Source organism: Narcine bancroftii, chromosome 5 (genome assembly GCF_036971445.1).
Source record: "Narcine bancroftii isolate sNarBan1 chromosome 5, sNarBan1.hap1, whole genome shotgun sequence".
Classification (NCBI taxonomy): Eukaryota; Metazoa; Chordata; class Chondrichthyes; order Torpediniformes; family Narcinidae; genus Narcine; species Narcine bancroftii.
In genome coordinates this window covers 254772574-254798577 of record NC_091473.1, presented here as the reverse complement: position 1 = coordinate 254798577, position 26004 = coordinate 254772574, and the positions used below count along the sequence as shown (strand labels likewise).

The window sequence follows — 26004 nt, the reverse complement described above, 5'->3', positions numbered from 1 at the left end:
TTTGTCTTTTACTCCTTTGCAAGTAAAGAACTTGGTTTTCCCTCCCACCCTGGAGAATATAATTTTCCTTTTTTTCCCCAGAAAAGATGCCACCCTCTCGAACGTCGATGTTAGAAATATCATCACAAATTATGTAAAATCCAATGAGCTGATACACCACTGCAATAAAAAGTAAGTGAGATGCGCTTGGCACGTAAATGGCCCAGATTTGGGCAAGTATAAGGAATCCGTCAGAAATCAGAGCAGCAAAGAGCATTATTTCTCAGTCTTTGTAGAAAATAATAATGTACCTGCGCCAGGAGCAGTGGCGGTCACCGTTGAGGACGTATCTAAAGCAACGGGCGGGAGTCACAGCGTGCATGTGCGGGTCAGTATACAGGGGGTGGATCTCAGACACAAGGACGGGGAGGAGGAGAGTGAGAGTGTCAGGATCACCCAAGTGGCGGTAAGTCAATGAAAAGGTCAGAGGGGTTTGGCTGGGTAGTGTCTGGGGAGATGAAGAATGCAGTTTTGTGTCTGAAGGGAATAAAAAGAGTTGACTCCATTTTGTACTGAAAGAAATGAGTGAGTGTGTAAACAGGGTAAATCAATGCTGCTACACAGTCAGTAGGTAAAGAATTGCAGGAGGAACTAACTCAGCAGGTCAGACAGTATCTACGGGGAGGGGTGCTCCGTCAACAATTCACATCAGAACCAGGATAGAAAGGTAAAATTGCATCTATGAAAAGGTCAGGAAGCTGGAGGAGGGACCTAGAGGTGACAAGACAGAAGGGGTGAGAGATGAAGAGATGCAGAGGGCGAAATCATTAGGAAGCGGGAGTGGGTGAAATTGGTGAGTTACTCCTGCAATTATTTCTGCACAGGATTCCAGCATCTGGAGCTTTTGTGTTTCTCTAAAGACCTAAAGACATAGGAGACCTTAAGACATAGGAGCAGAAATAGGCTATTCAGCCCATTGAGACTGCCCCACCATTTCCCCCCTCAGCCCGCTGCCTGACCTTCTCCCTAGAACCTTTGGTGCCCTGGCTAATCAAGGACCATCAATCTCTGCCTTAAATACACAAATGGCCCAGCCTCCACAACTGCCTGTGGCGGCACATTCCATAAGTTCACCACCCTCTGGCTGAAGATATTCCTCCGCATCCTTGTTCTAAGTGGATGCCCTTCCATCCTGAAGTTGTGCCCTTTTGTTCTAGTCTCTCCCACCGTGGGAAATAACCTTTCTACATCTACTCTGACCATGGCTTTCACCATTCAAAATGTTTCAGAGATCCCTTCCTCCTTCTCCTAAATTCCAACAAGTACAGGCCAAAAGCTGTCAAATGCTCCTCATAATGATAACAGTTGTTTTGCTATCCAAATAACACTTTTAAGCAAAAATTTAAGGTCACTGGTTCAATGATTCCATTTCCTGATGATATGAGCCTTGTTTGTCTGCCTCTATATCAGTCATTCTGTAGGGCACTTGGAAGATTTGACTAGATGGTTTGTACAATGAGTCAAAGACGTCCTTTTATTTATTTGGTGCTCAGGGAGTGAGTCGATTGTTTACAGAATTTCTTGATTTGCTTTGAATCCTGTTATAAATGCTGCACTGTGTGTTCCATTCTTTAAAGGGACACTAATATTGTTTCATTGACGTGTTGTTGCATTTTATTGAGAAAGTGGAACATTGTTAAAGCCAAAATCTGATTCTGTTTCTCATATGCTTGAAGTTTGTTGCTATCGTTGGGGATGGATATTTAGAATTTACTAATCGAAATGATTAGTAAAGGAGTCAGGGGTTCAAATCCGGCACTGTCTGTATGGAATTTATATATTCTTCCAGTGTCTGTGTGGGTTCCCTCCCATCATCCAAAATGTACAAGGTTGTAGGTTCATTTGGGTGTAATTGGGCAGCACAGATTTAAATGGCCAGAACTGACTTCTACTGTGCTATAAATAAAAATGTTAAAAGTACACAATTTGTTTTATTATTCTTGGTGATAACTTTGCATTTGTTTCTTCTCTTCAGTTATGTTGTTGTTAATCCCACTCTTTGTGACTGCTTATTGGAAAAATCGGAGCATCATGTTGTTGCCACACTCAAATGGGATGAACTCTTTGCCAGGTAAGTGACTAAACTGCCACAGTAAGGCTGTAATGTGGCAATGTTATTCACTGAATTGTTGTAACAATAAGGTTAACATCAATTTAAATTTTATAGCAATGTACGAAAACATTCCGCTGTGCCTTATAATGTATACATAAAGTCCTTGCCAAGGACTAGGCATGTCAAAACCACGACCACCTGTGAATTGGAGGAACAACACCTGACATCAACTTTTTCTATTTTCTGCTAACCTGGTCTCCTTTCCCCACTTCCCCCCCCCCCCTTCCCTGTCTCTTTCCCTCAGCTCTCCACCCTCTTCCCTCTCTATTCATCTAGCCATCCCTCCTCCCCCTGCTTGTTGCTGTACTCTCCCTCCCTTCTCCACTTATTACCTCCTGCCTTTGACACCATGCACCTCCCCCCTTACCCTTTTTATTCAGTCACCTGCCAACATTTTCTCACACCTTGATGAAGGGCTGAAGCCCGAAATGTCAGTTCTGCATTTTTATCTTTGCTGTATAAAAGACACTGTTTGACCAGCTGAGTTTCTCCAGCGTTGTGTTTTTACTTCAACCACGGTGACTGCAGATATTTGTGTTTTATTACAAAACTTTGATGGTAAAGTCAGATTTTAAGGAAAGTCCGAGGCAGTGAAATGGGAGAATTCCACAACTCTGTGTTGGATATTGGGAGGCAAAAGATGGATGTAGATGACATAAGAGTTTGGAGTTGACAGTACATCATACTGGGAAACTGTCAGGCTAAAGATGGCTCTCAATGAGTGATGAAATAGTCATAAAATGTTACATTTAATCTGCACAGACTGAGCTTTTTATGAGATTGTCATTTTTAAATAAGTTCATTCCCAGCTTGGTCTTTGTCATTCATAAATCTCAGTCCTCAGAGAAGATTAGGGAACATTCTGTCATTTAAAATTCACGGCACTCAAGCATGCAGATGTTGTTATTAGTACAATAGGAAAAGACACTAATTGCTCTCAAAGGGAAGGGTTTAATGAAACTCTTTGCGGGATCCCTAATGGATTAGAGTTGGGCTTGTTTTACAGATGCCTGGAGAGGCTGCAGGAATGTCATCAAGTGACATTCCCTGGGCATAAGCCAATCATTCGAAAGGGGAGCATCAAACCTATTGTGATTGATGTAGCACAGCGAGCTTCAAACAAAAAGGTTAGTGAGAATGAAAACCATTTACACGAGGGACCACCACGGATTCTTCTCAGTGATTTAGATGAGGATTTGCAGCAGTTTCATTTGAGTAGCTTTTATCGATTAACATTAATGTTGACTGCTATTCTGAGTTTACTGTGAATTCTCTTCCCCTATTTCTGTTTTTGAAGTCATGGCACAAGTGAGAAATTGTAGCATTGGATTTGTTATTAGAATATGTATCATCTCGATTAGCGCAACATTGTTACCGCAGCGGTAAACTGGGTTCGAATCTGCCACTGTCCGTCCGTAAGGAGTTTGTCCGTTCTCCCCATGTCTGCATGGGTTTCATCTGGGTACTCCAGTTTCCTCCCACCCTTCAAAACGTATGGGAATTTTAGAATAATTGGAGTATTTGCACGACACAGGCTTGTGTGCTGGAAGGGCCTGTTACCGTGCTGTACGTCTAAATTTAAATAAAGAGAGGGAATTTAGGGGGGGACATCAAGGGTGTTATTTTTACACAGAAGAGTTGTGGTTGCCTGGAATGTCTTGCTGGGGATAGTGATGGAAGCTGAAACATTAGGGGCATTTAAGAGACATGCATGAAAGAAAAATAGACGGTTATGGGGTAGGGAGGGTTTTATTTTTGGTAGTAATATATAGGTCAGTACAACATCGAGGGCTGAAGGGCCTGTACTGTGCCGTAGTGTTCTATGTTAAATAAGTTTTTAAAAATTAAATTTAAATATGTGTAGGCTTTCTGGGTAAGGTGGCCCCAAGACAAATAAGTGCTGGTCTGACTCAGTGCCCATCACTCCTCTCCTTGTCGTGCCTGAGAATTGTTTGCTTTGATGTACTCTGTGACGGCATATCAATAGCTCCTCTGCTCCCAAATGGAAAAACGGCAAGTCTGTCTCAATTAGGGACTTGTTATCATTTTCTCTCCTTGTGTGAGCTGCTTCATCGCCTTAATTAGTCCCAGTGAAGCCAAGAATAACTGTTTCCAGTATTGCTTCATTAATACTTGGGGCTCCTAATCCTTGAATGATGCAGACGTGATTGATTAGATTGCTTGACAAAAAGCCATCCTGCTGCCACTTCTTTCTTTGTTCTCTCCCCCAACCCTCAAATTACTTTTCCACGTCCCCCTTCGAGTATTTCTACTTTTTCCATATTCCTTTGGAACTCCACCCACCACCTTGTCATCTGCTCACAGTCCTGTCGATCATCTACATTGCCAATGTTTTGTATTTTATGCTTTTGCCATCGGTATCCCATCCACTCAAGTTGTCCTTCCCATCCCCTCCGAAAAGCCTCCATATGGTCCTCTATTGTTTTATCAAATTTGAAGATGCTATATAAATTGTTTGCATTTTGACAGGTAACTCTGATCAAAAACCTAGAAGTGTACGGCATTGATGCTCAGATCTTTGGAAATGCCCTCCAGATAAGGGCTCAGGCTAGTGTGACAATGAATCAAGTCCCAGGCACAAAGGACAAGGTGGCCCTTCAGGTTCAAGGGAACCAGGTTAATCACATTGCCAAGCTCCTAACAGGCAAGTACTCTTCATTCGATACATTTCCGGGTAAAATACTCTTTGGCTAACTCCCGGGAATGTCCAGTCAAGAGCAACTAAAGAAGTTGGATCTGTACTCTTCGAGGGGTTGATGAATGGCAGCTGATCTGTCTGAGTGGTATGAAAGCATAACAGAGATGTTGAGATGTTTCCAATGGGGAGAGTCTCAAACGATAGACATAATTAGAAGATTGGGGTGTTCATTTAAAATCCAAAGCATGTTAGAAATCCTCTAACAGACAGTGGTGTGTCTTTGGAACTCGACCTGAGGGCTGTGGATCACTGGAGGTACTTAACCAAGATGTAGATGCATTTTTATTTGAAAGATCAGGGTATTGAGGCCATTGGAGAACTAGAAGAGAAGATGAGGCCTGGGGCAAATCAGCCGACAGGATATTGAGGATGCTTGTATTATTGGATGGGAGCCTTCCCAATAATATGAGGTGTTGTTCTTTGGGTAGAGAAGGCCAAGCATGGGAGGTGAAGGTGGGAAAGGAAGAGGGATTGCAGTAAAGTTGAAGGGTTCTGGTCTGACACTTTGACAAGAACCGACTCAGTAAAATTTCTTGTTTATTTTATTAAGTGACAACATTGTTTAACGGGTTTAATGTATCTTATAGATTGAACTTCAAATAAATGGGGAAGGGGGTGAGGGAGGGAGGGAAGGGAGGGGGGAAAAAGGGGGAGAAAACGACACTATATTTAGGAAGAAAAATGTCTGTTTGTATCTTGGTCAATATGGTTTATAGTGTGAAAAATAAAAAAAATTTAAAAAAAAGGTGTGAACAAAACTTGGGCAGGCACCGTATCCTTTATATAGCAAGGATAAAGATATGTACCCCAACGTTTCGGACTTCAGCAAAATGTAGGCAGGCGCCTGAACAAAAATTGTGTGTGGGGGGGGGGGGGGTGATGGACGGGGAGGAGGAGCACAGTCCCATCAGCAGAAGGGAGGGAAGGAACACCAGCAAACAATGGGGGGGGGATGGCGTTGTGAATGGAGAAAAGGGGGTTGGGGAAGAGAGTGGGCTAGCAGAAAGCAGAGGTTGATGTTAATGCCAACCTGTTGGAGAGGGCCCAAAATGAATATTAGTTGTTGCCCCTCCAATTTAAGGGCTGCTTTTGTTTGACAGTGCATGAGGCCATGGACAGACGTGTCAGCATGGGGTGGGGTGAAGAATTGTAATTGTTGGCCACTGAAAGATCCCCATCACTGATGTGGACAGAGTGATGTAGAGAAGGCCGCACCGGATGCAGCAGATGATTCCTGAAGATACACTAGTGAGATATTGCTTCACTTGCAAGGACTGTTTGGGTACCTGAATGGTGGTGAGGGAAGAGGTGCCTGCTCAAGTGTAGCACTTCCTGCGGTTGCAGGGGTAGGTGCCAAGGGAGCAATTAGTAGGAAGGGAGGTGTTGATGAGGGAGTCATGGAGGGAGTGGTCCCTACAGAAGCAGAAGGGGAGGAGTTGGGAAGATGTGTCGGTGGTGAAATCATGTAGGTGACAGAACTTGCGGAAGGTGATGTGTTGGATGCAAAGGCTGGTGGTAGTTTGGACTCTGTAGTTGCCATTTTTCAACACGAAGACCAGAGTCGTGCCAATGAAAGACAAAGAAGCCGTTACGAGGCTGAAAAACAAGAATAAAACAGTAAGAGACATCGTCCAAACCTTAGGATTACCAAAATTAACTGTTTGGAACAGCATTAAGAAGAAAAGTATACTGGTGAGCTCAGTAATCGAAAAGGGATTGGTAGACCAAGGAAGACCTCCACTGCTGACGACAGAAGAATTCTCATCATAATGAAGAAAACTTCCCAAATGTTTGTCCCAGAGATCAGAAGAACTCTTCAGGAAGCAGGTGTGGATAGGTCACTGTTTTATTCTTGTTTTTCAGCCTCGTAACGGCTTCTTTGTCTTTCATTGGTACATCTCTGGTCTTCGTGTTGAAAAATGGCAACTACAGACTCCAAAGGTGATCAACAGCTTCAAAACATGCCGAGCTCTTTCATACCTACACCCATAAAGCAATTAAACATACCTGAGTAATCACAAACTCCTGGGAACCCAAATGTCCCAAACATTATGGTGCCCTGAAATGAGGGATCTATGTCAAACTAAAATGTTCACAAATAACCGTGAATAAACTATGGAATGTGCACTTTAATTACAGGGGCAAATTAAGGAAAAAAATGTCTTTGTCCCAAATATTATGGAGGGCACTGTAAATGCTTAACAGCCATTGAAATACTTCAGAATATTATTCAAGAAATGCACAGCTGACTCTCACAAACTATATTGTTGTGGGGCTCGGCTAATGTACTTTCTCATTGATCTTGGCCCCTCAAACCTGCTTTGCCATCCAGCAAGCATACACCTGATCTTCTCCCAGATCATATTCTTGCCATATCCTTCATTCCTCAAATGTACAGATTCACAAGTCCCCAGAGCATTAGCCCAAGCCCTAGCGACTGAAACAACCATTCTGCTGTGAACCCCTTCCCCCATCCCCAACCCCCTTGGACATGAGCAGAAATGGTCCATTATTCAAAGGGGAACATTCCACTGGTAGAGTGAAACATGAAAGTCTGCAGTCACTGTGACTAGTAAAAACACACAGAATTGCTGGAGGATCTCTGGGTGCAAGAGGAAATGGAATGATCACCTCCATGTATAGTGGCATCAACAGTAATGTTAGTCGCTGTCTGTGCCTGTTATTGAGTTTCATGTATTTATTATTTCCATTTTGACACTCTCATAATTAATTTGAAAAGGTTGCTGTGGGAAATACTGCATTCCATCTCAGGATTGTTTTATGATCTTGTTACAGAGGAGTACAGGATCCCATCAAAATATATTCAAGGATTGGATAAAGCCCCAAAAACAGGCAAGAAGAAGAGATGAAGAGGTCTGTTGTAATGGCAGCTGATCCCGATCAGCACTGAAACGCTGGCAGCATCTGCTTTTGTCATACTTTTATGAAAGGCTTCAATACAAACAGTGTATCTGTATTGATGCTGTTTCCAAAATCCTTCATGGGAAGTCACTGAGTGAGGAAAAGGTTTATTGTGCACAAGTCTCAGTGGTGCCGTAATAAGATGAAGTGCACTGTCAATTCGAGTAGAGTTGTAATAAAAGGACTAAACCTTTCTGCAGTGTGGTTTTGTGCAGCGGGACTGTGTCTTTAATTCACTAATTATTTGCTGACAAGGCCAGTGTTAATTGCCTTTCCAATTACCTGAGAGGTAGGTGGTGAGCTGTTGTAGTGTAGTTCCATCCCAGTGGTGCATCAATCTTCAATGAGGGGTCCTGAATGCGGATACCAAAAGTGATGTATTCCTCAGTCAGCACTGAGAAATTGGTGGGGAGCCTGCAGGTGATTGAGCCTAATACTTTTTGGAAGCTTTGGAATCTTGTGCTGGACTGGGGCCCATCCAGACAGGAAGGTGGCTGTGGAGAGGCTGTGCTGGATGGGAATGGCCTTGGAGGGATCAGTGGTGGGCACAGTTACGAGTGGAGGCTTACTTGTGGCCTTGCCTGATAAGTCAACTTTATTGTATCTGATTGTACAAATACAACCTGACGATACAGCATTCTCCGGTCCTCACTGCAAAACATGCAGGCACACAACCAGACATAACACATGTACAAACAATAGATATGGAGGACAAGTATTTTATCTATTAAAAATAAACATTGTTTTGTACAAATGAGAGTCGTGGAGGGTTAGCACAAGCAGTTCCTGTGGTCGTTCTCACTGCCCGCGGGAAGAAGCTGTTCCTCAGCCTGGTGGTGCTGGCTCTGATCCTCCTGGATCTCTTCCTGGGGAAGGAGTATCAGAGGATCCCAGTTGGAGAACTTGGTGCTGTGTCAATCAGAAGTTCCAATGGGAATTCCTGACCCAAGGAAAGTTGCTTTGGAGTGATGTCAGCCTCTGACCTGTTGATTGTGTTTGGGCCTGCTTTAGTAATCTATGCCATGAGGGGTTTTCAGTGCAATGCCTGGAGCTGCATAAGACCAGAAAATAATTGCTGGACAGTCACTACTGTGCAGCCACTGGGTGACGTCAGTACGGTAAGTCAGAAGGGCGAACAGAGCCCCATCAGTGAAACCTGTCTCCGTCAACACCAGTGCTGCTGTTATTAATTAGTATCAGAATGAATTATCATGAACTTTGTTGATTTGTGGCAGTGTCACAGGTGCAAATATTGCTGTAAATGAGTCCAAAAAGAGAAAGTGAGTTAGTGTCCGTGGTTCATTGTCCATTCAAAAATCTGGTGGCTTATCTTGCGTGTGTCTTCCCACCGATCATCCAAAAAGAGTGTCCCCATCAGTGATGGGTTACCTTCATGCATTCCACACGACGACAATCCAGTCAATAGGACATTGTCCAGAGTGCCGCAGCACCTCAATGCAATTGCGAAGAAGACAATCTGGCATCCAACCTCAACTGGTGCACCATGGAAAGTACACAGGTTGCATCACAGCCTGGTTTGGGAATTTCCAATGGCCGGGAAAGTAGAAGACTGCAGAAAGGAGTAAACATAGTCAACTCCATCACGGGCACCAACCTCCTGCGCATTGCAGACATTGATGTGAGGCGCTGCCTCAAGAAGGCAGCCAGCAACATAAGGACCCCCATCACCCTGTCACAACTTCTCACTGCTCCCTTCGGCAGAAGGTACTGAAGTTTTTTTTTCCCTTCCATTTGTTGTTGGTCTCTTAAACCTCCCTGAGCTCCCCTAATTATAAACCACTCCAACATTGCATAAAGACCTACCTGCACAGATGAAACACCTTTTTCTTGTACCTACTGTAACTGAATTTTTATGATTAATATTTTAAATTTATATTTTTCCATCAGGTCATTTAATATTATAGAATTGGAGATTTACCTTTTGCAAAGAACCTGTTTGGCTGCCAATCTTGTATGAGTTTTGTGAGAGGGTTACTAGGAAAGTTGACAAAGAAAGGCTGTGGATGTTGTCTATGTGGTCTTTAGTACAGCCTTTAACAGGAGCTGTCTCAGTAAGGTTCAGACACTTAAGTATTCATGGTGAAATAGTGAATTAGATTTGACAACGGCTAGACGGGAGAAGCCAGAGAGTAGTTGTGGATGATGGCTTCTCAGACTGGAGGCCTGTGAAAGTGGTGTGCCTCAGGGATCGGTGCTGGGACCATTGTTGTTTTTTTAAAAAAATTTTTAAATTTTAAAATTTTTCACACTATAAACCATATTGACCAAGATACATACAGACATTTTTCTTCTTAAATATATAGTGTCGTTTTCTCCCCCTTTTCCTCCCTCCCTTCCCTCCCTCCCTCACTCCCTTTCCCATTTATTTGAAGTTCAATCTATAAGATACATTAAACCCGTTAAACAATGTTGTCACTCAATAAAAATAAACAAGAAATTTTACTGAGTCAGTTCTTTTCATTATCTTCTCCTTCTGTCATTTTAGGTGGTGCATGAACTGTTGTTCCCGTTTCCTTTTTACAGTGAAAACATCTGTCTGATACTGTTGGGTCCCATTTATTTAACTTTTGAGGTGTGATGTATAGCCTGTGTATCCAGTTATATTGTATCATGCGTAACCTCGTGTTTATTGTATTTCTCATAGTTCCGGAGCGTAGCTTCTCCCATGTTTCATTCTTTATCTTTATGTTTAGATCTTGTTCCCATTTTTGTTTAGGTTTACTGTTTGTTTCCTCGTTCTCCTTTTCTTGCAGTTTGATGTACATGTTTGTTACAAATTTTTAAATTATCATTGTGTCTGTAATCACATATTCAAAATTGCTTCCTTCTGGTAACCTCAGACTGTTTCCCAATTTGTCCTTCAAGTAGGTTTTCAGTTGGTAGTATGCAAACATTGTATCGTAAGTTATATTATATTTATCCTTCATTTGTTCAAAAGATAATAATGTATTTCCCGAAAAACAATTTTCTATTCTTTTGATCCCTTTTCTCTCCCATTCTCTAAAGAAAAGGTTATCTATTGTGAAAGGGATTAACTGATTTTGCGTCAATATTAGTTTTGGTAGTTGGTAATTTGTTTTATTCCTTTCTACATGAATCTTCTTCCAAATTTTGAGCAGATGATGCAATACCGGTGAATTCCTACGTTGCACCAATTTTTCATCCCATTTATATAGTATATGTTCAGGTATTTTCTCCCCTATTTTATCTAGTTCTAATCTAGTCCAATCTGGTTTTTCCCTTGTTTGATAAAAATCTGATAGGTATCTTAATTGTGCGGCTCTATAATAATTCTTAAAGTTTGGTAGTTGTAAGCCTCCTTGTTTGTACCATTCTGTTAATTTATCTAGTGCTATCCTCGGTTTCTCCCTTTCCATAAGATTTTTCCTTATTATTTTCTTTAACTCCTTGAAGAATTTCTGTTAGGTGTATTGGTAATGACTGAAATAGTTATTGTATCCTTGGGAAAATATTCATTTTAATACAGTTTATCCTTCCTATCAGTGTTAGTGGTAAGTCTTTCCAATGCTCTAAGTCGTCTTGTAATTTTTTCATTAATGGATGGTAATTGAGTTTATATCCATGGCCGAGGTTTTTATTTAGTTGTATACCTATGTATCGCATTGCTTGTGTTTGCCATCTAAATGGCGATTCTTGCTTAAACTTTGTGAAATCCGCATTATTCATTGGCATTGCTTCACTTTTATTTGCGTTGATCTTGAACCCCGATACTTCTCCATATTCCTTCAATTTCCTATGTAATTCTTTTATTGATATTTCTGGTTCTGTTAAGTATATTATAACATCATCTACAAATAGACTGATTTTATATTCCTTCTCTTTTATTTTTATCCCTTTTATTTTATTTTCTGTTCTTATCAGTTCTGCTAGTGGTTTTATAGCTAACACGAACAGTGAGGGAGATGGTGGGCATCCCTGCCTTGTTGATCTGCTTAAGTTAAATTGTTTTGATATATATCCATTTACTGTCACTTTTGCCAAAGGCCCCTTATATAATGCTTTAATCCAATTAATATATTTCTCTGGTAGGCTGAATTTTTGAAGTACTTTGAATAAATAATTCCATTCTACTCTGTCAAAGGCCTTCTCTGCGTCTAAAGCAACCGCTACTGTTGGAGTTTTATTTCCTTCTACTGCATGAATTAAGTTAATAAATTTACAGATATTATCTGTTGTTCGTCTTTTTTTGATAAATCCAGTTTGGTCTAGATTTACTATTTTTGGTACATGGTCGGCCAATCTGTTTGCTAATAGTTTAGCTATTATCTTATAATCTGTGTGAAGTAAAGATATTGGTCTATATGACGCTGGTGCGAGTGGATCTTTCCCTGTCTTTGGTATTACTGTAATTATTGCTGTTTTGCATGAATCTGGTGAGCTTTGTGTTTATCAATCTGGTTGATTACTTCCAGAAGGGGAGGAATTAATAAGTCTTTAAATGTTTTATAGAATTCTATTGGGAATCCATCCTCTCCTGGTGTTTTATTGTTCGGTAGTTTTTTTAATATCTCCTGTAATTCTTCTATTTCAAATGGTTTTATTAATTTATTTTGCTCCTCTGTTTGTAATTTCGGTAGTTCAATTTTAGTTAGAAATTCATCTATTTTGTCTTCTTTCCCTTCGTTTTCAGTTTGATATAATTGTTCATAGAATTCTCTAAAGTTTTCCTTGATCTCCTTTGGATTATATGTGATTTGTTTGTCTTTTTTCCTTGATGCCAATACCATTTTCTTAGCTTGTTCTGTCTTAAGCTGCCACGCTAGAATTTTGTGCGTTTTTTCTCCTAGCTCATAATATTTCTGTTTTGTCTTCAATATGTTCTTCTCCACCTTATATGTTTGTAATGTTTCATTTTTTTAACTGCCAATTCTCTTCTTTTAGTTGTATCTTCCTTTATTGCTAATTATTTTTCTATATTTGTTATTTCCCTTTCCAACTGTTCTGTTTCCCAATTGTAGTCCTTCTTCATCTTGGTTACATAACTTATTATTTGCCCTCTGATGAACGCTTTCATTGCGTCCCATAGTATAAACTTATCTTTCACTGATTCCGTATTTATTTCAAAGTACATTTTAATTTGTCGTTCAATGAATTCTCTAAAATCCTGTCTTTTAAATAGCATGGAGTTTAATCTCCATCTATACATTCTTGGTGGGATGTCCTCTAGCTCTATTGCCAATAACAGGGGTGAGTGGTCCGATAATATTCTAGCTTTATATTCTGTTTTCCTAACTCTCCCTTGAATGTGGGCTGATAACAGGAATAGGTCTAGCATTTTCTGCTCTTATTTCTGATTAGTAACATTCCCAGTATTTTGTGTAAACACTTGATTCTACATTTGGAAAACTTGGAATTTATTTAGTTACCCTAAATGATTTGCATCGAGCACTTGTATTTTGGCCAATGAACACGTGGCAACCTGATCAATAGTGTACATAGAAGGCAATTAATTGTTACATGAAGCAAGCAAGGAGTCAGTCACAACAGGTAACACAACTGACCACATCAAGTGCATTTCATGTCAGTATCAAGAACTATACTTGCCTGATATAGACTAACCATTCTTCTGATAAATACAGAAAAACAAACTTTAAACTAACTTGATAAAAGTTGTATCTGTTGATTAATCATAACTTAATTTGCTTATGAACTAAAATTGTAAAATGTTTTGGAATTGGAGAAAATTTATATCAGGCATTTTTTTTCCCTCAAACATGCAACTCCGAACCATAGAACACTACAGCGTAGAAACAGGGCCCTTCTAGTCTGTGCCGAACCATTTTTTTTGCTGTCTAGTCCCATTCACCTGCACCCAGTCCATCATCCTCCATACCTCTCCCATCCATGTACCTGTCCAAATTCCCCGTAAACGTTAAAGTTGAGCCTGCATTCACCACCTCAGCTGGCAGCTCATTCCACGCTTCCACCACTCTCTGCGTGAAGTTCCCCTCTCATGTTCACCATAAACTTTTCCCCTTTCACACTTAACTCATGTCCTCTGGTTTGTATCTCACCCACCCTCCATGGAAAAGGCCCATCTACATTTACTCTGTCTGTCCCCCTCATAATTTTATATATTGGTTTGTCTTCTATCTCAAAATAATTGTTCTGTAGGATAGGCTAACTCAGTTGTTCTTTGTAACTGAAAATGCAGTAATCGAGGAAAACATTAATCTGCCATTCTAAGGAAGCCATGTTTTTCTCAAGTGTTCTCTTCTGCCTTGGTTATTATCATAATTCTAAATCAATAAATCTTGAGCCTTACAACAGAGAAATGCCCACCCAAGATTATAGAGCTGTGCAGGATAGAATTTGGCCCACATTCCTCTAAACTTTCCTATCCATTTACCCATCCACGATTCTGTTAACCATTGTGATTGTAGCTGTCTCGACCATTTCCTCATTCCATAAACCTGCCTCTCTGAATGGAAAAAGTTGTCCTTCAGGCCCCTTTCAAATCGATCTGGAAGTATTCCTTCTGCACTTGCAAGAGTAGTTGACCAGCTCATGATGACCAGCTTTGGAAAGTGGAGGCCACTGTAGGTACTTGCAGTTGACTCAGGCGACCAAGAACAAATCCTACTTCGACATCTTCACTCTGCTGCAGGTTACCAAGTCAAAGTTCTCCGTGCCTCCCACATCAGGGTTTGGTGGTTCAGCCTCACTGCTACAGGTGGCTGTGGCAACAACTCAATACGTTTGCTGGCTCCTTGGCCTGGACCCACTGAATGATTGGTTAAGATTCACGCAGAGCCAGTCACTTCCCTCTGTGTGAACCCCAGCTCACTGGCCTTCAACACTAAATCTGTGCAGAAATGAAATAAGCAAGGATTGTATTAGATTGTCATTATGTTTTTCCACATTGACAAAGTGATGATGGTCATTTGCAATAAAATCAATGAAACTTTGTTTCACCTGTGGGGCCAGTGACTCCAGAATGGCTGGAGCGTTTATCCCTTCATAACCACTGAGATCAAGGATGTTTCTGCAGAATTAGACAACTCCCTCTCTGCTTCAAACCAAGACCTTGGAAACATGATGTTAATTTATCTTTAAAACAAAACTAAGGTGTTTTCCTTCCCAGTTCTTCCACAAAAAGGTGAGGTGATTAAATATTGACATGTGACAAAAGTCCTCTCTCCCCTTTGCTTGTCCAGCAGTTCACTTAACAGGAGTAACACACCACAATTTCCATTACCTACAACATGATGCCACCACTAGACACATCTTTCCCTCTCTGCCTTCTGTAGGAACCGTTCCCTCCCTCCATGACTCCCTCGTCCACTCATCCCTTCCTACCAATTGGTGCCCCCCACCAGCATCTTCCCCTGCGGCCACAGGAAGCGCTGTATTTGCACCCACACCTCCTCCCCCACCACCATTCAGGGCCCCAAACAGTCCTTCTAAGCGAAGTAGCACTTCACTTGTGAATCTGCAGGAGTCACCTACTACATCCGGTGCTCCCTTTGTGGTCTCCTCTTCATCGGAGAGACTGGACGATCGCTTTGCCAAGCGATCAGTAATAGGGATTACTGTCCGCGTCAGTAATAGGGATCTTCCCAGTGGCCAACTGTTTAAATTCTGCACCCACTACTCCCATGCTCACATGTCTGTCTGTGGCTTCATGTACTATCTCACTAAGACCACCCATAAATTGTTGGAGTAACTCCTAATATTGGAGAGGGGCAAGGGTTACTAGGAACAAGCAGGATAATGGAACTGAGGACAGAACAGATTGAGGGGTGGAAAGACCTGCAACAGATCCTATCTCTTGCGTGTGTGTGGCAGCCAATTTGAGCATGGGAAGGTTCCATAAACAGTGTTGGATGTCATCTGTTCTTGGGAACATGTTGGCTTGGACATAGAACATTCAAGCTACACAGTCTTATTATCCCCAGGGGCGGGGAAGATGATATTGACAAGGAGTTTATTGTTAAGTTCAATACTGAGGCCTAAAATTCTTGCTTGGTGCAGCCACACAGGTACATTAAATATGCTACACAATAATATAAATTAAATTACCATAATTACATAATCTGGACTCTCTCCAACCAGATGCCATTGACTTCTCCAGTTTCTGCTATCCCACGTCCTCCCTCTCTTCCCTTCCTCCAGCTCTCCAACTTCTCCATTCACAGATACATCCCCCCTCCCTTATCCACCTATTACCTCCTTGACTGTGGGACCATGCTCCTTCCCCTACCCCCCATCATTTTGTTCGGGAACCTGCCTACATTTTGCTCATACCTCAATGAAGAGCTCAAGCCTGAAACGTTGGTTCTGTATCTTTATCTTTGCTACATAAAGGACACTGTTTGACCTGCTGAGTTAGGTCACTTGATGGGTACCATGTTGCAATGGTCCAATGACCCTGTAAAAAAGTCGTGTAAATTCATTAAAATGAATTCATCCTTTAAAACTCTCTTGGGCACATTTAATAAATTCCGCCCTGTCCAAGCCCTTTGGATTGTGAAAGTTCCAGTCATTTGGAGGGAAGTTGAACCCCACCCCACCCCCCCCCCAACAATTACCCTGTTATTCCTACCACTGATGAAACAACATTTTTAGCACTAACTGCAACTGTGAATATGTTTATAAGACAAAGGAGCAGAAATAGGCCATTCAGCCCATTGAGTCTTCCCTGCTGAATAATCATGAGCTGATCAATTTCCTCACTCACCCCCACTACCCGTCCTTCTCCCCATAACTCTTGATGCCCTAGCTTGTCAACAACCCATCAATCTCTGCCTTAAATACACCTAATGACCCAGCCTCCACAACCGCCTGTGGCAACAGATTCCAGATTTACTACCCTCTGACTGAAGAAATTCCTCTGCATCTCTGTTCCAAGTGGACACCCTTCAATCCTGAAGTTGTGCCCTCTTGTCTTGGACTCTCCCACTGTCAAGAACAACCTTTTTACATCTACTCTGACCACACCTTTCAACATTCAAAATGTTTCAATGAGATCCCCCCTCATTCTCTTAAATTCCAACAAGTACAGACCACAAGCTGTCAAACAATCTTCATAGATAGATTACCCCTTTGTTCCCAGAATCATACTTGTAAACCTCCTCTGAACCTTTTCCAATGACAGAACTTCCTTTCTTCAATGAGGAGCCCAAACTACTCACAATCCTCTAGGTGATAAATATCTACCCTTTTATATTTATTACATAATTTTGACGAACTATTATGGTAATTTAATTTATATTATTGTGTAGCATATTTAATGTACCTGTGTGGCTGCACCAAGCAAGAATTTTAGGCCTCAGTAGATTGAACTTGACAATAAACTCCTTGTCAATAACATCTTCTCTGCCCCTGGGGATAATAAGACTGTAGTTTGAATGTTCTATGTCCAGCCCAACGTGTCCCTGAGAACAGATGGCATCCAACACTGTTTATGGAACCTTCCCATGCTCGAATTGGCTGCCACACACACACACACACGAGATTGCAGGCCATTCCACCCCTCAATCTGTTCTGTCCTCAGTTCCATTGTCCAGCTTGTTCTTAGTAACCGTTGCCCCTCTCCATAGACTGGAAACCTATTCTGGTGTTGAATATATTCATAGACCCAGCCTCCACACCTGGGCTCAAGATTCCTGCTATTTCTTACATGACGACAGTGGTAAAACTTCTAAAGTATTTCACGAACAGGAAAGTCAGATGTGAAATGTGCTGTGGAAATGGTAACATCTTGAATTGTTGTTAAAAATACTCTCTGTGATAAATGAGAGTGGGTTTGCCTCTCCACAGAAAACAGCCATTAGGTAGGCAGCTGCAACGCAGTATGTATCCGACTTAATTAAACAGGATGTGAAATGTGGAGGGCCAACAAGAATTAATTAAGAGAAATAATCCTTGAAATGTCAAGTGCAAGCTGTTGAGTAAGGCCGATTAGGCAGAGAATTTGTTAGTTCAAGTGGAGATACAAGTTATTAAATAAAAGCAATTGATCAGGTTTTTTATTTTCTAATGTCTGTAAGGCAAGAGATGTGTGAACGACTGTCATAATTGGATTGGATTTTGGTCTGCATTGTTTTATGGATAAATTCATCACTTTTGAACAGACTAGCTAACAAGTCTGAATAATTTCATTCATTAATTTGTTCAGGTGTGGAGGACTATGGGCCAAAGGCAGGTCAATGGGAGAAGGTGTTTGGCATGGACTAGAAGGGCCGAACTGGCTGTTTCTGTGCTGTAATTGTTATATGGTTAGATGTAAAGTACCCAGTGTTTTCACCATCAGACGGGATAGTTTTTTGCCTCAACTATTGATCCTAAAATTGAAGTGTCTTTGCATTGGGTTTTTCAAACCATTTCTGCCCATGTCTAAACCTGCACTGAATCCTTTCTCATCGTGCTCACAAACCAAAAAGGTTTGGGTTCCAATTTGTCCACTGTCTCATCCTAACAACTAGAGGTGAACTCCTCCAGCCTACATCCATCTCCTCTGGCCCTAAACCCACCCTCTAGTCCTCACAGAATCTCCACTGGCCCTAAACCCACCCTCTAGTCCTCACAGAATCTCCTCTGGCCCTAAACCCACCCTCTCGTCCTCACAGAATCTCCTCTGGCCCTAAACCCACCCTCTCGTCCTCACAGAATCTCCACTGGCCCTAAACCCACCCTCTAGTCCTCTCAGAATCTCCTCTGGCCCTAAACCCACCCTCTCGTCCTCACAGACAGTACAAGATCTGAACCTGAGTCCGTGGTGCTGTCAGTCTTGTGCCTGCCTTGAGTGGAGTTAATGTTACTGCTCTCAGCTCTGCCCTGTTTAACCAAAGTGTCATTAAAATCCAGTGACTAATAATCACGTCAATAATCCTCACCAGGTGGGCAGCACTCCCTCTTTAAACTCATTGACTTATCCAGGCAATGAACCAATTTGCTTTTTCAAGGGACTTGCCAGACAGATAAGATAGCGAGGCGGGAGTGCGTTTGCAGGATTCTTCTTTGCATGGGATGGAGCCATGAAATCCTCTGTTTCTAGACCTGTGGAAGACTCCAAGGGGCTGTGGTTTTGGGCTGGTGAATACTGGCATTGCTCCACTATTTGAAGTGCTTTGAACAAGTTTCCAACTCCTGCCAAATTGTCGACATCCCTTTCAAGGGGCGGGCAAGTCAGTTGTTTGCCATACTTCCCGATACGTTCCCAGCATATTCCAGTCGTTTTCCTGCTTTTTTCCACAACTACATGGATGGAGTCATCTTCTCTGGGGGACTCTGCCTTGCCGCAGTCGGTCTGGTCCTCGAGGAGGCTGACCGTATCGCTGCAGCCTGACTTGGCTTTCTTGTTCCCACTCAGACCTTTCCGAGAAACCTTCTGTGAACGCCAGCCAAGCGTCAGCTTGTTCTTCCCCTTCTGCCTGAGCAGTGCTGTGCTTGGACTGGTGTCGTGGGGGACTTGGCAACTTTGGCTTTTTCTGCTTTTCTTTAGTGTTTGTCCTCCGAGGAAACTACTTATTCCTTTTGTCTTATGGGAATGAAGTGGTGTCCCAGGAGCCCAGGGATCAGTACGGCCTGCAAAGAAAGAACAACATCCATCAATGTAACTTTACACTTCCAGGGAACCTTGCAAAATATCCTGGTGTCACACAGCACAGAAACAGGCCCTTCAACCCAACTCATTCGCGCTGACCAAGATTCTATCTATGCTCATCCCATTTTTTTATATATATGTGGCCCATATCCTATCCATTTATTGAAAGAAGTTTAATATTGCAAATTTCTACAGGTAGCCTGTGGAGAGCATTCTGACCTGAGGCATCACTGCCTTGTACAAAGGTGCCAATGGACAGGACAAGACTACAGAGTGGGCATCACTGTTAGCTCGCAGTTAGTACAACGACTTTACAGCACCAGAGATCGAATCCCGTGTTGTCTGTTTGTACGTTCTCCCCACGTCTGCGTGGATTTTCCCCAGGGGCCCTGGTTTCCTCCCACCATTTGAAATGTACCGGGGGGTGGGGGCGGTGTAGATTAATTGGGCGGCACAGACTCATGGGCCGAAAGGGCCTGTATGCCTAAATTAAAAAGGAGTTGTGAACTCAGCTAGCGCCATCATGGGCACTATCCAAACTCATTAGGGTAGTTTTTAAAGAGATAGTGTCTTAAGGAAGCAGCTTCTACCCCTCAAGGACTCCAGGCCGGGCCTTCTTCATTCTGCTACCATCAGGAAGGAGGTCCAGGAGCCTGGAGATGAGCACCCAGCTGCACAAGGAGAGCTTCTTCCCCTCCGCCAACAGACTCCAGGACGGACAATGACCCCCAGACTCGGCCTCGCTTTCTCTTCTCTTGGCACAAATTTTAAAAAGTGTATTTACAGAAATGTAATTTACAGCTATTTTTCCAGCTGTGACGCTGCTGTAAAACCACAAATTCTGTGACACATGATCATACCAATAAATTCTGATTCTATTATAGCTTTTATAAGCAGCGAATAAGAATTTCAATGCATATGTATGGAAAATGCTGTGGCTCAGTTACGATCCACAAAAGTTGTTTTATGAATATCAGTGTCTCGGAGGGTCAGTCTGAGTAGTTCCTTTGGTTGTTCGGCATTAATAAAGTAGAGAGGGTGTAGAGAAGATTTACTAAAATGTTGCCTGGATGGCAGTATCTAGAAATCAAAAAAAGATTGAGTAGACTGGGTCTTTATTCATTGGAGTGTAGAAGATTGAGGGGGGATTTGATAGAGGTATTTAAAATCATGAGGGGGACAGACAGAGTAGGTTAGATAGGAACAAGGGGTGGGAGCTTCTTCACTTAGAGTGGTGGCTGAGTGGAAGGTGGTTGCAGCAGGGTTAATTTTGTAATTTAAGAGAAAGTTGGATAAATGCATGGAGTTGAGGGGATTGGAGGGTTATGGGCAGGGAGCAGGTAAGTGGGACTATAGGAGATCACTTCAATTAGTGCAGACTAGAGGGGCTGAGATGGCCTGTTCCCGTACTGTAATTGTTATATGGTTGTATTCTCACTGCCCGTGGGAAGAAGCTGTTCCTCAGCCTGGTGGTGCTGGATCTGATCCTCCTGCATCTCTTCCCCGATGGCAACAGCTGAAAGATGCTGTGTGCAGGGTGGAAGGGGGTCCTCAATGATTTCTCTTCAGACAACAATCCCCATAGATCACGTCGATGGGGGGGGGGGTTAGTTAGGGAGACTCCATTGATCCTCTCTGCCACTCTTATAGACCCGAGGATTGACTTCCAGTCGGTTTCTCTGCAGCACTGTAAATATTCGGACCCATTCAGTGGGGTGCTAGTTCAAACCCAGACCCCAAGCACTCTCCACGGCATCATTTGGAGAGGAGCAATGGATTCTCTGTAATGTCCAGGCCAGACCTCAATCACATCACTGCAGCACTGCTGCTTATTGCAGCTAGCTGTATGCACTTTTCTAACATTATAGGACCGACCAATTCAAAGGTTTTCAAACCATTAATCACAACTAAAAATACGCAAGCCTTTTCCACCATGCTGTTTGCTCTTTAACAGACTCTGGCTACTTTAGGGAATTTGTGTCAGTCAACAATTGCTCTTCAATGGTCAAATTTGGAGTATTGTTGCAGTTTTGGTCACCAAACTATAGGAAAGATATCAATAAGATAGAAAAAGTGCAGAGAAGATTTTCCAGGATGCTCAGGAGCTGAGCCACAGGGAAAGGTTAAAAAAGGTTAGGACTTTATTCCCTGGAGCATTGGGGAGATTTGATGGAGGTATTTAAAATTATGAGGGGGATAAACAGAGTAAATTGTAGGTCGGTTTTTTCCCCTGAGGGTCGGTGAGGAACAAACCAGAGGTCATGGGTTAAGGGTGAAAGGGGAAAAGTTTAGGGGGAATTTCTTCACACATAGTGCGAGTGTGGAACAAGCTTCCAGCTGAAGTGGTGAATGCAGGCTCAATTTTAAAGAATTTGGAAAGGTACATGGATGGAGAGGTATGGAGGTCTACAGACAGGGTGCAGGTCAGTAGGACTAGGTAGAAACAATCGTTCGGTAAACTCTAGAGGGCCAAAGGGTCTGTTTTGTGCTGCAATGTTCTATGGTTGTTGGGCTTGAGTGATGGAGAGACTCTGCTTTATGGTGGCGATCCTGCACCCACCCTGCAGGATCAAGCAATTCTAGATTCAAGCCCCCAACAATAGCCTGACAAAGCCAACATCACTTCAAATACTGCCAACACTGGAGGCCTCAACCAGGCAACCTCTTCCATACCAGTCAGATCCTGGGCTCAGTATGAGCAGGGCAAGGTCAGTTTTCATCATTCATCATTGATCAGCCCTTGCTAAGTTTAGAGGAAAACAATGGTCATTTAATGTTTCTCTCCAATAATTCTTAAACTTTCAACATTTGTGAGGACAAGCTGAAAGAATGTTTTCACCATTTTTCATAGTGACCGGCCATTTTGCCCCACGAGTCCCTGCTGCCCAATTCACACCCAATTAACCTAAATGCTCGGTACGTTTTGAATGGTGGGAGGAAACCAGAGCCCCTGGAGAAACCCCAGGCAGACATGGGGAGAGCGTGCAAACTCCTTACAATCAGTGCGGGATTTGAACCCAGGTCGCTGTCGCTGAAACACTTGCGCTAATCGCCCCAGTCACTTCATGTCAGAAAGTGTTGTTTGAGCCTTTGGACGTTAAGAACCCATTCACGCTGGCACTGAGCACGATTTATGCAGTTACTTTACTGCTTCAGTGATGGATGTTTTCGACACCTTACCGTGTTTCGGGGTGACACGTTGGCGCTGTCGCTCAGGCACTTTGCAGGGTCGTTGCTTAGCCACTGGTTGCTCCCTGCTGCTCCGCACAGCGTCACGCCCTGGCACGCTCTCACCAGCCGCAGCCCCAGTCACATCACAGCTACTCCTTGGAGTTTGTCCTTGAGCTGTTGGGAGACAAGAAGGAATGGTTCATTTTCCTGGGCACACCTTGGCAAGATTCACTACCACAGGCTGTGTATGGGTCCTCTGGCAACTGGGTCAGGCTTACATTTGATGCCAGTAAAAACGGACCAAAATACTGGAAGAACTTAGCCGGTCTTTTCAGTGTCCATTAGGAGACCTCGAGAAATGAGCAGAATGAGTCAGAAGCAGGAAATCTCAGAATTCAGACAGTCCAACAAAAGGTGTTTTAATAGGATAAGGGGAGAGGTAAGAATTTATAATTTCTGTGCAAAAGGAGAGAGGGAAAAGGGAGAGACAGAGCTGGGGGAGGTGGAAAGGGAAGTCCATTTTAATGCCATCCATTTGGTGGGGCTTTGCGTTTTAATGGACACTGAAAGACCAGCATTTCAGTGGGTTTTTACTACGATCACAGTGTCTGCAGACTTTCATGTTTCATTTGCATTTGATGCGGATCTGATCCAGCTCGGTGTCTCCCGTGAGAGGCCACAACCACCAGGTTGTATACCTTCCTTCCATCTAAAGTGATGGAGTCAAATTCTTAAAACGCCCACCATCAATTCAACTGAGGAAAGCCGCTGAAACGTTCCTCTCCAATAAAAGCTCCTTTTGAAACATCCAGGAAAACCTGTCTGGTGCCTGTGAAAGAATTCTTGTTCACACATTGGAAAAGTAGGTTTGAATAAATCAATATCAACAGTTATATTGGTTCATTAGGACTTGGTGCCCGAGCAGAGCACTGTGACCTGCCTCAATGACTATCGCCCAATACCACTCACATCTACTATGATAAGCGCTTTGTGAGGTCGGTTGTGGCCAGAATCAACTCATACCCAAGTAAAGGTCTGGACCTCCTGCAATTCGTCTACCGTCACAATCGCTCCACAGCAGACACAATCTCACTGGCTCTCCGCTCAGCTCTGGATCACCTCAAAAACAGCAACACGTACATCAGCTGCTCTTCATCGACTACTCTATTTTCTGCACACCTGCCCTGGCCCCCTCTGCCTCCTGGACAGGATTCCCCTTGTCCTCACCTACAACTCATCCAGCTTCCGAATCCAACCATTTCTGTCACCTCCAATATGATCCCACCACCAGGCACATCTTCCCTTCTCCTCTCTCTCTGCCTTCCACAGGCACCGCACTCTTCTTCCCTCCTCCCATCCCACTAATCAGCCCCTCTGTACTTACCATTCTGATTGCAGGAAATGCTACACTTGTCCCACACCTCCCTGAGCAGTCCCAAGTGAAACAACATTTCACTTGTGAATCTGCAGGGGTCATCCACTGCATCAGGCCCTCCTGTGGTGGTCTCCTCTGCACTGGATGCAGAACAGGAAGATCATTTTGTTGAGCATCTTCACTTTGTCCACTCCAATGACTGGGATCTCCCAGTGGCCAACCATTCATTTCCATGCCGACATGTCTGCCCATTCACTACAAAACTGAGGCCACCCGCACATTGGAGGAACAAGAAATAATATTCTGTTTGGGCAGCCTCTAACCGGACGGCATTACCATCAACTTTTCCAGCTTCTCTTAAATCTCATCTCCTTTCCTCCAGCCCCCATCACCACTCTGCCCTCCCACCTACATCCACTTTCCTGTCAGTATGTGCTCCTCCCCTGCCCATTCCCCCTCCTTTTTTGCTCATACCTTGATGAAAGGCTCAGGGGCAAAATGTTGGTGACCCTTCAGTTCATGTAAGATGCTGTGTAACCTACTGAGTTTCTCCAGAACTTGTGTATATTCCAATTTCAATCCCAGCATCTGCAGTGTCTCCTTTTCAACCGAATACAAGTTGCTGTTGGTTAACCACACAGAACCAATACTGAAGTACACATTAATAGCTCGGTGATGGAGAGCACCAAGTTCCTCGGAGTCCACTGAAGTAGTGACCTATCCTGGATACAAAATGCTTCCTCATTTGTCAGGAAGGCGGAACAGTGACTACATTTCCTCAGAAGTCTGGGGTGGGCAAGGCTACCGGCCACCATCCTGTCAACTTTCTACAGGAGCTTTACTGAGAGCACCCTGGCCGGCTGCATCACAGTGTGGTACAGTTGCTGGAGAGAATCAGATCAGAGGTCAATCGCAGGTTCAGAGAAGTGGCAGAGAGGTCTCCCTCGCTGCCATCAATGTGATCTAGCAGGATTATTGTTTAAAGAAGGCTCGTAAAATCACTAAGGACTCCTTCCACCCTGCTCATAGTATCTTTCAACTACTCCTACCTGGAAAGAGATACAGGAGTATTAGATCCAGAACCACCAAGCTGAGGAACAGCTTCTTCCCACAGGCAGTGAGAATGCTGAACAACTGATGAACAGCTCATGCAAATCCTCTGTCTCCCCTCTATTTATTAATAATATTTATTTTAAATATATGTGTATACAGTATACTTGTCTGTTTGCACCGTGGACTGGAGAAAACTTTTGTGGAGTTGTTCTGATATAATCGGATGATAAATAAACTTGAACTCATGAGCAACAGAATACTGGGCTCTTTACGGGTTTGAGTGTTCAAATTAGACATCACCTGAAGTACTTTAAAATCAGTAAAACATAAAAGTCTTTCAGATGATGTGGGTTAAAGTAAAAAACACGACGCTGGAGAAACTCAGCAGGTCAAACCGTGTCCTTTATATAGCAAAGTTAAAGATACAGAACCAACATTTTGTTCGGGCGCCTGCCTACATTTTACTTGTACCAAGCCCAAAACGGTGGTTCTGTACCTTTATCTTTGCTATATAAAGTACAAACTTGTCCGTGAACTACTCTTTGCAGACGATGCCACTTTAGTTGCCCATTCAGAGCCAGCTCTCCAGCGCATGACGTCCTGTTTTGTGGAAACTGCCAAAATGTTTGGCCTGGAAGTCAGCCTGAAGAAAACAGAGGTCCTCCATCAGCCAGCTCCCCACCATGACTACCAGCCCCCCCCACATCTCCATCGGGCACACAAAACTCAAAACGGTCAACCAGTTTACCTACCCTGGCTGCACCATTTCATCGGATGCAAGGATCGACAAAGAGATAGACAACAGTCTCGCCAAGGCAAATAGCGCCTTTGGAAGAGTACACAAAAGAGTCTGGAAAAACAACCACCTGAAGAAACACACAAAGATCAGCGTGTACAGAGACTTTGTCATACCCATTCTCCTGTTCGCCTCCAAATCATGGGTCCTCTACCGGCATCACCTACAGCTCCTAGAACGCTTCCATCAGCGCTGTCTCCGCTCCATCCTCAACATTCATTGGAAT

At 43.1% G+C, this 26004-nt stretch overlaps 2 protein-coding genes across 8 annotated transcripts in view; one reads left to right on the top strand and one right to left on the bottom strand.

The window, feature by feature from the left end:
* Window positions 1-7986, top strand: part of eif2d (eukaryotic translation initiation factor 2D) — a 34850-nt gene extending 26864 nt beyond the window's left edge. The window contains exons 11-15 of one of the 2 annotated variants that reach the window (XM_069942240.1): window positions 82-171; window positions 2015-2110; window positions 3159-3279; window positions 4643-4817; window positions 7668-7986. In XM_069942240.1, the coding sequence (XP_069798341.1) occupies window positions 82-171; window positions 2015-2110; window positions 3159-3279; window positions 4643-4817; window positions 7668-7741 (556 nt within the window). In that variant the 3' untranslated portion in view covers window positions 7742-7986. The remainder of the gene's footprint in view (window positions 1-81; window positions 172-2014; window positions 2111-3158; window positions 3280-4642; window positions 4818-7667) is intronic. The other variant, XM_069942241.1, reaches the window with a different exon arrangement.
* A 5186-nt stretch (window positions 7987-13172) lies between these two features.
* Window positions 13173-26004, bottom strand: part of LOC138765240 (TBC1 domain family member 30-like) — a 39849-nt gene continuing 27017 nt past the window's right edge. For 3 of the 6 annotated variants that reach the window (XM_069942237.1, XM_069942238.1, XM_069942236.1), the window contains 3 exons: window positions 22564-22728; window positions 18674-19364; window positions 13173-14640 (listed from right to left, as the gene is read on the bottom strand). In XM_069942237.1, the coding sequence (XP_069798338.1) occupies window positions 18709-19364; window positions 22564-22728 (821 nt within the window). In that variant the 3' untranslated portion in view covers window positions 13173-14640; window positions 18674-18708. Of the gene's footprint in view, window positions 14641-14750; window positions 14862-16082; window positions 16207-18673; window positions 19365-22563; window positions 22729-26004 lie in introns of all 6 variants that reach the window. The other 3 variants (XR_011358542.1, XR_011358544.1, XR_011358543.1) reach the window with 3 other exon arrangements.